Source organism: Physeter macrocephalus, chromosome 13 (genome assembly GCF_002837175.3).
Source record: "Physeter macrocephalus isolate SW-GA chromosome 13, ASM283717v5, whole genome shotgun sequence".
Taxonomy (NCBI): Eukaryota; Metazoa; Chordata; class Mammalia; order Artiodactyla; family Physeteridae; genus Physeter; species Physeter macrocephalus.
Window position 1 is genome coordinate 6,060,790 of NC_041226.1, and position 16,246 is coordinate 6,077,035.

The window sequence follows — 16,246 nt, forward strand, 5'->3', positions numbered from 1 at the left end:
TACCCCCATCTGGGAGATGGTTTGTGCACGCATCAGTGCAGACCGAAGCTGGACCCACCTCCTGCCACCTCTGCTTTGCAAACTGATCTTGATTCCTTAGAGTATCACTACGAACTCAGTGGCCAACGGCCCCACTTGCTGTGCTTACTCAGCTCTGTCACAGCTTTAAACATTTTAGGACCTCACTGGAGAATCTGGGAAGAGTGTGAGCTAGAAAGGTGACTTTTTTGATGATTTTGGGGGAACTGCCAGTCCCTTGGGCAGGTGGCTGGAGGAGTTACGAAGACACTCAGGGGAGTCAGAGGTTCTCCAGGGTGACTTTATTCCATTGTTCCAAGTCTGGGTGCAAATCCTTAAAATGGTTAGCCTAACAGAAAGAATGTTTCTTAAAGGAGCTTTCCTGTCCGTCTACCCCTAAGAATCAAACCATACTCAAAGCAGCCACTGTCATGGAATTTGTCTCCAACTTAGAGCTCTCGTGGTGCTTTTCTGGTACTGGTCCTTTCACATTTTCCTTTCATGTCTGGTCCTTTATATTATACTCACTTTAGTGGCTCATTTCTCTTTCTTTTAACCTGTCTCTTCAAAGTAAATATGTCTCAAATCACCTCCCTCTTTCAACACTTTGCACCCTATCAGTCCCTCCTAATTGTTCCCAGTTCTTCTTTACTTGGGTCTAATCTGGAGGTTCTCCTACCTTTTATCACTCTTTGTGTATTTTCTCTTATTTCCTCTTTATCTCTCTTCCATTCTATGTATTCCACTAAAAATGAATGATGGAGAACCTACTGTATGCTCAGTGTCGAAGCAGGAAAATTAAAGTACAAAGGATGTATTTTTTCAATTATCTAATGCATTAAAGATCTTTTAATCCTGTGATGGAGCCACATTTTCTACCTGTCCCATTTATTAGTTCACCTTATTCCATTTTTAGGCTCATTAACTCTGGTGCCCATCGGCCTGATGATAGTAAGTTAGGACACACGTGGCTGCTGCCTGAAGAAGCTGTGTTCGCTTAAAGACGTACACTAACTGATTACCTTAGATACTTGCTTATTCAGATTTTCATTTTCTTCTTCACTGTTGTATTTGCAGAGCCGTGCACAGCACCAGACACAATATAGTCCCTTAATGATGTCTCCTGAGTGAATAAAAGACTGTGGGGCTGATATGGAATGAATTCTGGACCTTTTAAAACTAACTGGATTTTGGTTCAAAATAATTTTTAATTTTATATATGGCATGTCCACTTCTTTAAAATGCTTTGAATATTTTAATATGCTTTACATTTTTAAAAATAAAATTTAAAAAATAAACTATAGTTTTTAGGAAGCTTAATCTTTAAGGGTTGGAAATGAGAAAATATTCATTGCTTTAAATGCTTGTTAATGCCCACGAGGTCATTTAAAACTAGAGTCTGTTCTCTTCTGAGCGATGGGAACTAGTGTTTACCGGCACGAGCTCTGCGTTCAGAGCCCGGGCTTCAGAGTTGCTCTTCTGGTTTAAACCTTGGTCTGCTACCCACTAACCCTATGACCTGGAGCCACTCATTTCCCTTATGTTTCTGCTTCCTCATCCCATAGACTGTCAAACAGGCACGATAATTTAGCAAACCTCATAGAATCGTTAGGAGGAGTAAACAAATTAATATTAGTAAAGAGCTTAGAATAGTACCGGGCACCTAACAAGAGTGTGCGAAGTCAAAACAGACCCGGAAATGCAGCTGATAACAGTACCTACCTCAGATGACAGTCGTGGAAAGTATCAATAAACGAGACATTTGTAAAACTCCTAACAGTTCCTGGGTACCTGGTGAGTGCTCACTATATTTTTATTATTATTTTCGATAAAGAAAACCTATGAAGATAGTATATCTATCTTCAAAGGTTTTAACGGGCACACGTCAAACCAGAGAGCAGCTAAGTGATGTGCTCTACGACATGACACAGATTGTAAAAAAAAAAAAAAAAAAAAAAAAAAAATTGCGGACATCAGAGAGAAGGAAGGATTATGTGCTCTGGGATGTGAAAGGAGGCTCCTTTGGCCAGAGGCTGTGGGAGAAGACGAGCCAGTGCAGGCTGTGGCGGGAGTCACGGGGGTAGATGGGAGTTAGCAGGGCTGGGCCATGCAGTCGAGGCCCTGGGAAGCCTGCAGGTGTGCTGGGTTGTGCGGCTGGCAGTAGCGAGTCCGCCCGTGGGTGCCCTGGGGAGGGGGCTTCTTGCCCCCCTGAGCACATGCTTCCCTGGGCTGCGTGCTTAGGACCTCTTCTGTCCCTGCTTGATGTCCCTTGTCCCAAGAACTTACTACTTGGCTTTCATAGAACTTTCTAGAAATTGCATTTCTTCTCTAGAATGGCTCGGCCCTCACGGAAAGGTCTTCCTGAAAGGAAATGAGAAGGGAGGGAAGAAGTTCCCCTCCCCTAAATTCTATCGGCAGGTGTTTGATCGCCACTTGTCCAGAGCATTAACTCCCTCCTCTGTTTTCTTTGGAATCGAGTAAGTTGTCATTTACCAAAAACAATGATAATGGGCCAGATCCCATCAGTGCTCCAAGGTCACCAAAATACTCTCAGTATATAGGTTCTTTTTGAGTTGCCAGGCTTCATATAAAAAGATGCATCTCAAGTCTCCAAAGGATGTACAGTGTATTCTCAGGTTTTAAAAACTCAGTTGAGCTTTCCAAAGGCTTAGGATATAATGAACTAGTTTTCGGTCTTTTTCAGCCTGTGATCTTGATGTTTTTTCCATGTCAGCTTTGGAACAACCAGTGAGTTAATTAAGGATGATCACTTTGGTTATCTGTAATCTTCACTTATAGATTTGTAAAAAGAAGCAACCATAAAAGAAGTGGTATTTTTGAAGATATCTACACACACGGACAAAAGGGTCACAGTCATACAGCGTGTTGCATTAGCTGCTGAATCTGCCACCTCAAATGGGAGTCTTACATATGAAATTTTACAAATACCATATAAATACATGTAAGAAAGAGATTATCTCCAGAAAATTAAGAAATTCCTTTCCAAAAAAAACTATACTAGTTTTAAAGAGTGAATAAAGGGAACAGAGAGAGAGAGAGAGAAAATTGACAATTTAGTATAGCGGGACTCAATAAATGCTAATAATAGCATATTAGAATGATATTTAGGAAAGGTTTTATATAAGAATTTATATAAAACTCTTTTTAGATGTTCTTCTTTTGGCCCTCAAAAGATCAAAGAAAGCTGTGAGGAGGATATCTTTGTTAGATTTAGAGTCGTTTGACATTTGAGCTGACTTATTAATTAACCCTCTGATACCTTCCAACAGATTCTGCCAATTCGTGGGACAATTTCTATACAGATGAGGTGGGTAGGAATAGTATTTACTAAAGCATGTCTATGGGTCAGCTCAGTGATATTACCTCATTGCAACCGTACCACGTTCCTCTGTGGTCAGTATTATCTCAGTTTTATAAATAAGGAAATACAGGCTCAGAGGGTAAGGATAAGTGAGTCGCCCAAATTCTCTGACCCATGAGGACAATGCTAGGGTGCAAACCCGCCCAACACCTCATAATATTTTTCCATTTATAGTAACTCCCTGGTCTCTCCCTCTAACCCCAGAACAGTCATGAGCTTTCAAATTGGTTCAACTCTAATTCTTGAATCCATATCCAAAGCACAAAACCTGAATTTAAGTCAAATTTACTACTTTCAAAGAACCATCCAACATCTTATGACATTTCACAAAATATATTTTGTGACCAAGTCAGTTTGGGGAATACAGAACTTAAAAGCACATTTCACCTGATTTTTTTCAGTACAGGACTTCTTTGGGTCTTTAATATACTAATATGAACTCTGAATCTCTAAGGGGAGCATATTACAGACATTGTTTCCCAAGCTATTATTTATTCACATATTCATTCATCCTTTTATTTTGCTAGAATACTTCAAGGGATGAATTTTCTATGAAACTACCTTTCTTAATAGTGTGTCATCTTGGGCAAATCACTTTACCTCTTTGCACCTCCATTTTCTATTCTTCAAATGGAACTAAAGATATTCCGAAGGTCCCTTTAGCTTTAAAAACTCTATGATGCAGCCTCTCTCCTCCACCAAAGTCTAGGCATTTGCGCTACCAAGTGAACTTGCTAAGGATAGAATAAGATTTTCTGAAAACCAGTCATTCATTCATTCATGAAACATTTATTGATCGCCAAGCACTATGCCAGGTTTTGAGGACAAAAAGCCAAGATACAAATAACATGAAGATACACTGTACTCAGGATGAGGCCATGATATGATGATAAACACAGAGGAAGAGAGCATACACACGAACTCATGATACAGTACAGGAAGAGGGCAGTAACCATATGCATAGATAATACAGACTCGCATGAACCGGTGACTATAAAATAACTCAGTAAGAGAGAAGAGAAATACGCCTAGACTCAAGGAGGACCTGCCTCCTCTTTGCAGGGGTTGAGTAAGGCTCTCAGGAGGGAAAACACCCAGTGTCTTAAGGGATGGGTCGGCATTCCATGAAGGGAAGGTACTCCAGGCAGAGGGGACACAGGAACAAAAAAAGCATAGGGGCTGAAGCAGCATAACATGTGCCGCGATCTACAAGAGGAAGAGTTTGGCAATTGTTAGAATGTAAATAAAGTTCAAGGCGGGGGGAGCATTCAGCTGTAAGGAGTAGGCAGGGCCCGTAGTTGAAGGCCTTCTTTGTCAGATGCTTGAACTGGGTCCTGTGATGGAGAGCCAATAGAAGACTTGGAACAGGGAGGGGCCATTTTAGTTGTGTGGAAAACAGATGCAAAGAGAGAAGAGAGAGGTAGGGAGACCAGTGAGGAGACTCCTGCAGATGTCCAGGACATAGATAGTGAACACCTGAGCTAGGAGACTGACAAGAGGAAAGGGTGGATTTGAGAAACAGCTCACATTTCGTAGGTACAGCCTGCTCAGCCTGATGGATTAGAGGAGGAGGGGGAAGGAGAGGGGCCACCTCTGCTGTGGATGATGGATACATGATGTCTGTACAAGAGGAGGAAAATCATGTGATGTGGTCAGTTTTGGACCTGCTTAGTGTAAGGCCTTTCTAAGATATTTGTAGATACGTTAAAATTGGAGATGTTCTACCACAACCTTTTTCTGTGCATCAAACTCAAATGGAGATTTCATTTTGAGGATCTGCACTGAAGGATGACTCCATATTGCTGGTTATTTGATTTAGGTTGTCGGGATATTGCAAATAAATGGCAAGTTTATCTTTAGTATAAATGTAATTACCAATCAAAATGATAACTAAGTTCATTTTACTCTTATTTAACCATGGAATCAGGAGGCACGCAATAGTGTTTATACTTGCGGATTTAAGTGTAGTTGGTATTAAATATATTTTTTTGTTGAAAGACAATCAACACGACCATTAATTTAGATTTTTTTTTACCAGTATTATAAAATGTAATTTAAAATATTCTTCTTTTTACCAAATCATTGAAATTGTTATAAAGTGCACTAAGGAGACTATAAATCTACTCTGAACTTCATCTATGCCAGGCGTTCAAAGCTCTGCTATACCTCAAATCAAAGAACTAACGCCTCACTCTTCACTGCTGTCAAGATGAACTGAAACATTTTCTGAGGAGCTCTTACCATTTCTTTCTGAATGCACGATTTTTTTTTTTTTTTTTTGCCGCGTGACTTGCAGGATCTTAGTTCCCCAATGAGGGATCGAACCCAGGCCCTGGCAGTCCTAACCACTGGACTGCCAGGGAGTTCCCTGAACGCACAATTTAAAGCAGATTCTGGAAGGATCTTTCTGTAGGGGTAGGAGTATGGTCTGTATAAGAACTGACTCCAGTATCCCTCACTGGAAGTGATATAAGCATGAACCAGAGCCCAATTCATTTTTGCAGGTCTATCAGCAAGTAGTTCTAGACATCCTGGAAGGAGGTGATAGGAATTTTAAGGGAAAAAGAGGGTGAGGAGAAAGAGTAAACGCAAGGAAAAAAAAATCTCTTACCAGGTTCTTGTTGTATTTTGTGGTGGTTTTTAAACCAGGTTATCTGAGGCTCTGGGACACCGTTAGCGTGACAGTCTAAAGTCGTAGAACTGCTGATGGCCACTGTGTGATCACTGAGGTTTCGTACGAGGTAGGGTGCTTCCTGATCTAGTGAATAAAGAAAGGAAATTGTTATTACTCGTCAATTTTATTTTTTATTATATATGCATATCAACATTTTAAAAATAGGAAAACAGCAAAACTCAACTATAAGTTTTCATTCATATTTTATTCCCTCAATTTCTCCTCTATGGTTAGCCTGCTTCCTCTTTATTAAGTGACTACAATAAATTGAAATCTGTTAGAACACAGGGAAAATCAAGAACTCAACTCTGTATTTTTAGATTTCAATATCAAGGTTTTTGCCTGGCCAACTAGTTTCCTTCCTTTCTTTGAGAGAAGCTTTTTCTAAAACCTAAGGATTTTGCATGATATTTTAGGAACTAAAAAGGAAACAGACATGATTTTGGATATAGGCTTTTTAGTGAGTTTTTACATAAATACAGAGTTACAGTAATGAGCTAATCGAATTTTGTATTTTTGTGTTTTATTAACATGTGAGGGCATGTTTGTGTCACTCAGCTGTCAGTAACCTAAACTGTAAGGCATGCAGACCAAGTGGGAGAATTTCTTGAACTTTGAGAGCTTTATTGATTATCTCTTTCCTCCAATCCCTTCCCGAATGCAAACGAACAAAGGATTAATTCAAGAGGCAGAGGCACAGATTTGTAGGTTTTGCACTATATAATAGTACAAATATTGTATTTTATATTACTTTCTCTTAAAACATACAAATATGATACAATTTACTTTAATAAAATGCCAACCAATATAGTACAACAAAATGGATTTAATACATCAGGATGCAATACATTACAACATTAAAATCTCACAGAGGGACAGCAGTACCCCAAGGCCCCCATGAGTACGTGTCTCTATTTTTATGGAATCAGTCCTGCTGATGTGTATACATTCTAGTTGGGCAGGTGCTGGGTTGGTGACTCAAGCTTCCGCGGTCAAAGAGCAAAGACAACTCCTGAAATCTCTTCCCCCCTCTCAAGTCATCCTTCCCCCCCACCCCCGACTTGTTGCAAATCCTGGAAGAGAAATCAAAATGGTTTTGGCGTCACTTACACATTCTGCGTCACTGGTTTCAATTACACGGTCTGAGCTTTCTCTGACCATTCCTCATCTTATTGTACTAACACTGTGAAAGCAGCTTAGGAGTGATTACAACGCTCTAAGAGATGACACCTTGCAAAGGCTTTGATTCCATGTCCCTGCAGGATTCTGCCGAGTCCCCAAACCTTTCTGTTTTTATTCCTGCAGGGAAACTCTCAGGATTAGCATTCATTAAAGCACTTGGGAAATCTCAGGTTAAGAAGTATATTACCATATGACTTTGAGAACATGTTGACACAGCATGACATGGCAGGGTGACTGTCTGTGAGGAGAAACAGATTTCTCATTCAATTTTGATTTCCATAGCTTATCATTAGTCTTTTCACATTTTATACAAAATGCAATCTGAAGGCAAAACAGACTTGAAGGAGGTGCTAATTCACAAACTCGTCAAATATAGTGTGAAATGCATGACAGTAACAATCCTTTGGCCTGTTTCAGTGTAGCTTTCCTAGTCTTATCTTGCGCGCCCCCCCCGCCCCCGCCCCGCCGGCAGACCCATCTTAATAGATCTGGGTTTAAATTCTGTCCAGTCTGACAAATAGTTTTTCCTAATTGAAAACGCAGCCATGTATCAAAATCTTCCATCCTGTTAATTCTTACATGCTTGATCATTACAATTTTGACATTTTTACACAGTCAGGACCCCAGACATATCGGTGAAACATGACAAGAGAACAGAGAACAGTATCACATTACTATTTATCATCTTTTACAGCCAACTTTGACGCACCTCATTTAAAACTCAGAACAGACCCGGTTCACTGAGTTATACTTGTAAGAGCTTCCTCTGGCACATCTACTGTTTCCCAGGCATTAAAATATGATAAAAATAATCTATCATTGTCCATAGGTCTTACTAGAAGAAGGAAGCCTGAATACATGGCCTTCCACACCCAAATTATTTTCGTAGCTACAAACTGTAACATCATCAACACAGACAGGATTGGGCTTCCCTGACAGGTGTATCTGACAACAATGCTTATATAAAAGAGAGCATCTTATTTTAACATAAACGTCACGCAGAACTCCCAAAGGCCCTATCTGGACTACACAAACTTCAGACGAGAGAAGCAGCCAGAGGCTGCGGGATGAACAGAGGATTCTCAATGAAATACAAAGTTCATATAAACGTGTCTGAAACATACAGTATGATGATTTTTTTCTCTGTACCCATTTCTGGAAAAAAAAAAAAAAAAAGTTCTCATTTTTGGCAAGTTTCAAAATGACCGATCAACCAAGGAATTGTTTTTTTAATCAATTCCCACTTTATAGTCATCTATTTTGGCATTTTAAATAGGAAAGTTACGTTGAACCCATATTTTTAAACCTAAGTTATTTGATGGAAACAGCTGCTTTCCAAAGTCTAACAAAATGGAGCTGATCCTTTCCAACTGAGAAAATCAGAATGAACAGAATATTTCTGCTGGTTATCAACAGCCAAAGATCGCTCCCCACCAGGTCCTTTTACTTCTCGGCACTCGAGCCCAAGAGATCTGCCAGGTCCCACAACTACGTAGTTCCGCTTCTCCATTTGGAAAGGGGACCGAGGAACCAGCCTCACACCCTCTACCCCATCTCACTCATCCTCCATAGCAGGCTCTTGGTTCTTTCTCTTTTTCCCGTTATCCTCCCCTTACACCACACCCCGAAGACTAACAAAAATCAAAACCCACCCAGTCCTTTCTTTTCCTTTTTGAAACTCTCTGGAAGGATTCATTACTCTATGGAATTCTTCAAATTATCTCCCGGAAGTACTTCTAATCATCTTCTGTAACTACTAAACCCTTCCCCTCCCTAGGAGATGATAGGTTTTGCATGTCCATTTCACCATGTTTTTCAAAAGTACTCCCTAAACCATTTCATTTGCTTTTTCAGCTTTAGTCAAAATTGAGCCTCCCGCCCCCCCCCCCCGCCCCACCAAGTCCTCTGGTACTAAGGCAGTTTCCTGAAGGAACACACTGACTTATAATGAACAAAGACGCCAGGCAAAAGAGCCATAGGTAAAATTTCCAGATACAATTGATTATTCTTTCCTTTGGGCTGACAACTTCCAGGTTACTAATTGTTTTCAGAGCATTTGGGGCTCCATAAAAGTGGCATTCTGGGGAAATGCTATTGTTTACTCCTTCACATTTGACAAAAGCAATTCCCAAGTGAAAGACAAGTTTAGCCGTGGGACAGAGTCTGTTACCTAAAGGAGGAAACAGTCTGGTGAGTTCCCAAGCCTGAAAAGCTGTCATATTGTCACCTCCTCCTGAACAGACCAGCCACTGTGTTCTCAGCCATGGCTATTTTGGTCATTATAGTTTGTTTTCCAATAGTTCAGGCAAGTCACATGTAATGATCAATCATAAATGAAAACAACAGAACAATGCATATGAAATTGGTGAAAAAGTCACTTTCCCCTCAAATGCAAGCTGAAAACAAGAGATTACAAATCTCTCTGGATTGAAAAATGGGGTGCATTTTAAAATGACTCTGAATTCTACTTCTGTAGTTTTGCCATTAATCCCCAGGAAAAAAATCCTATTAAATTTGCATATGGGGAAAGTGGACTTTTTAAAAAAACGGACAGATTTGAGATTGACATTTAGAAGAATGCATTAAACCTCTGGTCACAAGAGCCTTTATTTCCTTGATAAATAAATTGATCATGGTACACAGTTGAATGCCATCCATTAGACAGGATAAAGTTCTTTAACCAGGGACAAAAATATTAAAAACAAAGGCATGATCCACTTTTGTTCAGGTGCTGTCAATGGCCGTGTGGTCCACTCAGAGGCAGTGAGGAGAAAACCCACTGGACTTGTTGACTAGCTACCGGGATTGCAGGAGAGAACTGGGCTTGATCTGGGTGGACTTTCGTTAATTCATACTGTGATAAAGCTTTAATACCCCTGAATGACACCAACACCTTGCACCTCTGGGGCCCATCTTAGACGCTCCAGTTTAAAATTAATGTGCTTAATACAAAAAAAAAAAGCGCATCTTCAAATAAATAAGCATTATAACTTGCTATCATCCAGGTGCTATTTACAAATCAAGAGCAGATGAAACAGTACGAAATAAAACCCGGCAGAGGTCCGACAGAGTCTCCGATTCAACTGTCCTCATTCTGAGCTGGCCAATGAACTGATTCATGTCCATCTTTGGCAGACACCAGCATCTGTTTAAATTATTCAGGTTTGGCAGCTTGGAAACATAAACATAAAAAGAGGTGGGCATTAAAGTGGAAGGAAAGGATCAGTCCCGAGTTGTTGTCTATCAGGCAGGAGAAGACAGCAAAGAGCGAAACACACAGAGAATGCACTGCAGGGATCCTCCAAATCCAAACGTGCACCGGGTCGGCCCCAGAGAGCGGACCCCTCAGCCTGAACGGGGCGCCCAGAGCTGGGGGTCCCGGGGGCTCATTGTTACTCCTATCATGGCCAAACTCATTTTGGGAGGAGCTTCTCCTCTGAGCCGGAAAATGAGCAACAGTGACAATAAATCAGATGATATGACACAACTGTTACTTTGTAATGAGTCCTTTAATGTTTTACATTACTTTGTGAGGTACAATCATTCCTTGTGCTTTTAAATTTGGAGATCCGAGAGAAAACAGCCTTTTTGTTGCAGTGCTCACCTCTAATGGTCACTTCTTTCTTCTGGAGGATTTCTTCCCCTGTGTACATGTTCCTGGCTCGGCAGGCATAGGTGCCCGAATCTTCCAGGGAAACGTTCTTGATGATGAGGTTAAGCGTCACGGAGTACTCTTTCGTGATGGCCGTTTTGTGCTTGCTCATGCTGTGCTGCATGGTTCGGTTATTCACTCTTCGCAGCAAAATCCAGGTAATGTCTCTGTATAAGAACTTGTTAACTGTGCAAGACAGTTTCAGGTCCTCTCCTTCCGTAGGCATTTTTTCCAAGTTAACATGAAATCCGTTGGGCACATCTGGAAAATAAGAGCAAAGGACTTGAGTGCATAGGAAATTCAACGTCTCATCCTAAGGACATATCTCATTCTAAGACGGTCAAGGATCTCAAGGATTGTTCCTACACAAATTCAACATCAACATTGAAAGGATGGTATTTATCTTTTTTTTTTTTTTTTTTAAGGGGAACGGATCAGACACGGCAGGTAGGAACCAACTCAGCTCGTTCCATCAGAAGTGAGGCAGGAAATGCAAAATAGGACGTTATTAGGAGGGTACGCTTATTTGCTCAAAATCGCTCTGCAAAGTGGAATGCTTTTTTTTTTTTTTTTTTTTTTTTTTTTTTTTTTTTTTTTTTTTTACAACTTGGGATGATAACCCATTGCTTTATCATGTGCAGAACTCCTGGAAAGTGGACAAAATAGTGAAGGACTCTAAGAGGAGTCTGTACTAGAAACCACAGGGGCCAGACTTATTTAACTAAGTTGTGAACTAGTGAGAACAGGAAGTCCCAGGTCTGCGCTAGGAGACTCCAGTTAACACTTTAATCCTAAACTTTGGACTGACGGCACCCTCCTCCTGCTGCTGGCCTATCACTTCCCCTGCCCTTTGGTGGCACCAAGGGGTCCTTGCTCAGGTCCCCTTTTATGGTGACTGCTCTACTCAGACATAAAAGAGCAAGATTTCTTCTGAAAAAGCAGACAACTAATCTTGAAGAGTTGCTAGATTCCAAAGTGGGGGCGGAAGGTTTCTAAACCAAATCTGCTCTTAAAAAAAACATATTAAACATCTTCCTAAAAGGACTGCATCACTGAAAGTCATTTTCTCCAGTGTCATTCCCAGGTAACCTTCTTCTCCATCTTCTTGGTGCCTCTAGCCACACCTCACGAGCTCTCCTCCTCAGCTTTCTTAACCTGGACCATCATTTAGCTTCTGCACTGAGAGTTCCTTAGTCTCCTTTTGGACCATCTCACCAGACGATTTTAGAATACCATTGGTTGTTACTGGCCCTGAACTGGCCTGCTCTCAAAACCCTCCCATCGCTTGTTACTAGCAGCCTATCTGTACTTGAGCAAAGAACTGGGGCCAACATTTCACAAAGAACTTTGAAGATGAAAAGCGCTATGTTATGCTATTATTATTATTATCCTTTGCACACAAAGCTATAAAGAAACCTTTAAACCTTAAGGGGACAATAGTCCAAAATTAGATATCATATCAACTCTTTCCTAAATCTCACTTTGCTTGTTTTTCTGATTTTTCTGGGCTTTGGCTTTTATTATAAAGTGTCACGTCTGAAGAAATGCCAAAGTATTCATCTGAAACCTGGGAGCGGGGGGTAGCAGTGGTTTATGAAGCTGTCAATGACTGGAGAAAGAGGAGGCCAGTGGAAGTTTTCCTGCTTTTAAAATGAAAACCTAAGAATGTGCCAGAAGAGGCAGAAGCAGCTGACCATAGTTTTTTAACATAACAATAAGGTGTCAGAAATAGCCCCTCTAATTCAGCATCTTTTTTATATTTGGGACACTTTCCAAGCGTGAGGAGTAAAACATCAGCCATCAACTTTTACCCAGATACTAGGGCAGAAGTCTTGTGCACTGGTTGCAATCATATTATTTCTTAAAAGACTGTAGGCTTCCATTTACGAAGTCCCATCCTGGTAGTTAGAACCCAAGTGGGTCCCAAGTAACACCACTGAGATCATGTAGAGAGTTTCTATTTACTTTAGTGATTTGAAACTTCCTGTGGAAATAGCTCACAGGTTTCCTGGTGGAAGATTTTGTTTATCTTTGCCAAGCACCACCAGGAATCTCAAAATAAAATGCATTTAGTGACATTGGGAAACCAGGGAGATAAGGCAGTACTGTTCCTGTCTCACCCTCAGTAATTGCTAACACACCCATGGTCATGCTGAGTGCCAACAAAACAGCAAAAACACACACAGAGGAAAAGAAAAGAATCGAATCCGTTTTCAGGTCCGTTTCTCATATGGGGACACTGTGAGGAGGCTAATTTGGTTTACGTTGTCAGATGGCACTTAGAAATGATCTATTTCTCAGTATATCCCCTCCGCTATTCTTTTCTGATCCATGGAAGGTGATAAATAAGATGTCCTAAACTAGGTAATGAAACCAGAGGGAGTTTTCCCTTAATTCATGTCGATTTTTTTTTTTTTTTTTTTTTAGCCTGAGTACAAAAACAGACCGAAGAAAGCATTGCTTTCTAACTCTCAAAATGAAAACAAGAAATCTTCCCACACTTAAGGATCTGTTGCAGATTCAGCCCGGTCAGCAGGAGCACCGACTAACACTCATCCATCTAACACATAATCACATACATCCACGGCGTCTTAGGAGATGCTGCGGAGAAGACGCCACCCTTGCTCAGGAGACAGCCCACCCGGGGTTAGGTGAATTTGCCCAAAATCGCTCTGCAAAGTGGAATGCTTTTTTTTTTTTTTTTTTTTTTACAACTTGGGATGATAACCCATTGCTTTATCATGTGCAGAACTCCTGGAAAGTGGACAAAATAGTGAAGGACTCTAAGAGGAGTCTGTACTAGAAACCACAGGGGCCAGACTTATTTAACTAAGTTGTGAACTAGTGAGAACAGGAAGTCCCAGGTCTGCGCTAGGAGACTCCAGTTAACACTTTAATCCTAAACTTTGGACTGACGGCACCCTCCTCCTGCTGCTGGCCTATCACTTCCCCTGCCCTTTGGTGGCACCAAGGGGTCCTTGCTCAGGTCCCCTTTTATGGTGACTGCTCTACTCAGACATAAAAGAGCAAGATTTCTTCTGAAAAAGCAGACAACTAATCTTGAAGAGTTGCTAGATTCCAAAGTGGGGGCGGAAGGTTTCTAAACCAAATCTGCTCTTAAAAAAAACATATTAAACATCTTCCTAAAAGGACTGCATCACTGAAAGTCATTTTCTCCAGTGTCATTCCCAGGTAACCTTCTTCTCCATCTTCTTGGTGCCTCTAGCCACACCTCACGAGCTCTCCTCCTCAGCTTTCTTAACCTGGACCATCATTTAGCTTCTGCACTGAGAGTTCCTTAGTCTCCTTTTGGACCATCTCACCAGACGATTTTAGAATACCATTGGTTGTTACTGGCCCTGAACTGGCCTGCTCTCAAAACCCTCCCATCGCTTGTTACTAGCAGCCTATCTGTACTTGAGCAAAGAACTGGGGCCAACATTTCACAAAGAACTTTGAAGATGAAAAGCGCTATGTTATGCTATTATTATTATTATCCTTTGCACACAAAGCTATAAAGAAACCTTTAAACCTTAAGGGGACAATAGTCCAAAATTAGATATCATATCAACTCTTTCCTAAATCTCACTTTGCTTGTTTTTCTGATTTTTCTGGGCTTTGGCTTTTATTATAAAGTGTCACGTCTGAAGAAATGCCAAAGTATTCATCTGAAACCTGGGAGCGGGGGGTAGCAGTGGTTTATGAAGCTGTCAATGACTGGAGAAAGAGGAGGCCAGTGGAAGTTTTCCTGCTTTTAAAATGAAAACCTAAGAATGTGCCAGAAGAGGCAGAAGCAGCTGACCATAGTTTTTTAACATAACAATAAGGTGTCAGAAATAGCCCCTCTAATTCAGCATCTTTTTTATATTTGGGACACTTTCCAAGCGTGAGGAGTAAAACATCAGCCATCAACTTTTACCCAGATACTAGGGCAGAAGTCTTGTGCACTGGTTGCAATCATATTATTTCTTAAAAGACTGTAGGCTTCCATTTACGAAGTCCCATCCTGGTAGTTAGAACCCAAGTGGGTCCCAAGTAACACCACTGAGATCATGTAGAGAGTTTCTATTTACTTTAGTGATTTGAAACTTCCTGTGGAAATAGCTCACAGGTTTCCTGGTGGAAGATTTTGTTTATCTTTGCCAAGCACCACCAGGAATCTCAAAATAAAATGCATTTAGTGACATTGGGAAACCAGGGAGATAAGGCAGTACTGTTCCTGTCTCACCCTCAGTAATTGCTAACACACCCATGGTCATGCTGAGTGCCAACAAAACAGCAAAAACACACACAGAGGAAAAGAAAAGAATCGAATCCGTTTTCAGGTCCGTTTCTCATATGGGGACACTGTGAGGAGGCTAATTTGGTTTACGTTGTCAGATGGCACTTAGAAATGATCTATTTCTCAGTATATCCCCTCCGCTATTCTTTTCTGATCCATGGAAGGTGATAAATAAGATGTCCTAAACTAGGTAATGAAACCAGAGGGAGTTTTCCCTTAATTCATGTCGATTTTTTTTTTTTTTTTTTTTAGCCTGAGTACAAAAACAGACCGAAGAAAGCATTGCTTTCTAACTCTCAAAATGAAAACAAGAAATCTTCCCACACTTAAGGATCTGTTGCAGATTCAGCCCGGTCAGCAGGAGCACCGACTAACACTCATCCATCTAACACATAATCACATACATCCACGGCGTCTTAGGAGATGCTGCGGAGAAGACGCCACCCTTGCTCAGGAGACAGCCCACCCGGGGTTAGGTGAAAGGGTAATGTATTTACAGAGGTGCACATTTGGGGGTGGACGTCTTGACTTGATTGGATCCAACGTGTGAATTAAGTTCATGAAAGAGACAAGCATAGAAATTAAAAGGATGAAAGGTATCTCCTTTGTCAGGTGGAAATAAAGGCTTTACTTCACCTAGAGAACAGAAATCGCATTCTCTAAAAAGAAAGTGACTGGTGACTAGAAAGTTTTGCTCGTTTCAAACAGATACTATGGACAAGTGAATAGCAGAGTTGGAGGAGAAGCCGCGGAGGATGCTAATGGCCCTAGCAAGCTGGTTCGTATCAGTCCAGAAGGCAGCTCTGTTGTTATTGTTTTTCTGTCTTTTTTGCGGTCCGCGGGCCTCCCACTGCTGCGGCCTCTCCCGCTGCGGAGCACGGGCTCCGGACGCGCAGGCGCAGCGGCCACGGCTCACGGGCCCGGCCGCTCCGCGGCACGCGGGATCCTCCCGGACCGGGCGGGGCACGAACCCGCGTCCCCCGCATCGGCAGGCGGACTCTCAACCACTGCGCCACCAGGGAGCCCTATTACTGTATTTTAAAGAAGGGGCAGCAT

The 16,246-nt window shown here is 41.3% G+C and overlaps 1 protein-coding gene and 1 long non-coding RNA gene across 6 annotated transcripts in view; one reads left to right on the forward strand and one right to left on the reverse strand.

Annotated features, from left to right (window-relative positions):
* Window positions 1-16,246, reverse strand: part of FLT1 (fms related receptor tyrosine kinase 1) — a 178,628-nt gene that overhangs the window by 64,351 nt on the left and 98,031 nt on the right. For all 5 annotated transcript variants that reach the window (XM_028497903.2, XM_024125878.3, XM_024125880.3 and 2 more), the window contains exons 13-14: window positions 10,861-11,169; window positions 6,012-6,158 (exon numbers count right to left, since the gene is read on the reverse strand). In XM_028497903.2, the coding sequence (XP_028353704.1) occupies window positions 6,012-6,158; window positions 10,861-11,169 (456 nt within the window). The remainder of the gene's footprint in view (window positions 1-6,011; window positions 6,159-10,860; window positions 11,170-16,246) is intronic.
* LOC114487522 (uncharacterized) overlaps window positions 1-16,246 on the forward strand; it is a 115,063-nt gene that overhangs the window by 63,079 nt on the left and 35,738 nt on the right. The window lies entirely within an intron of this gene.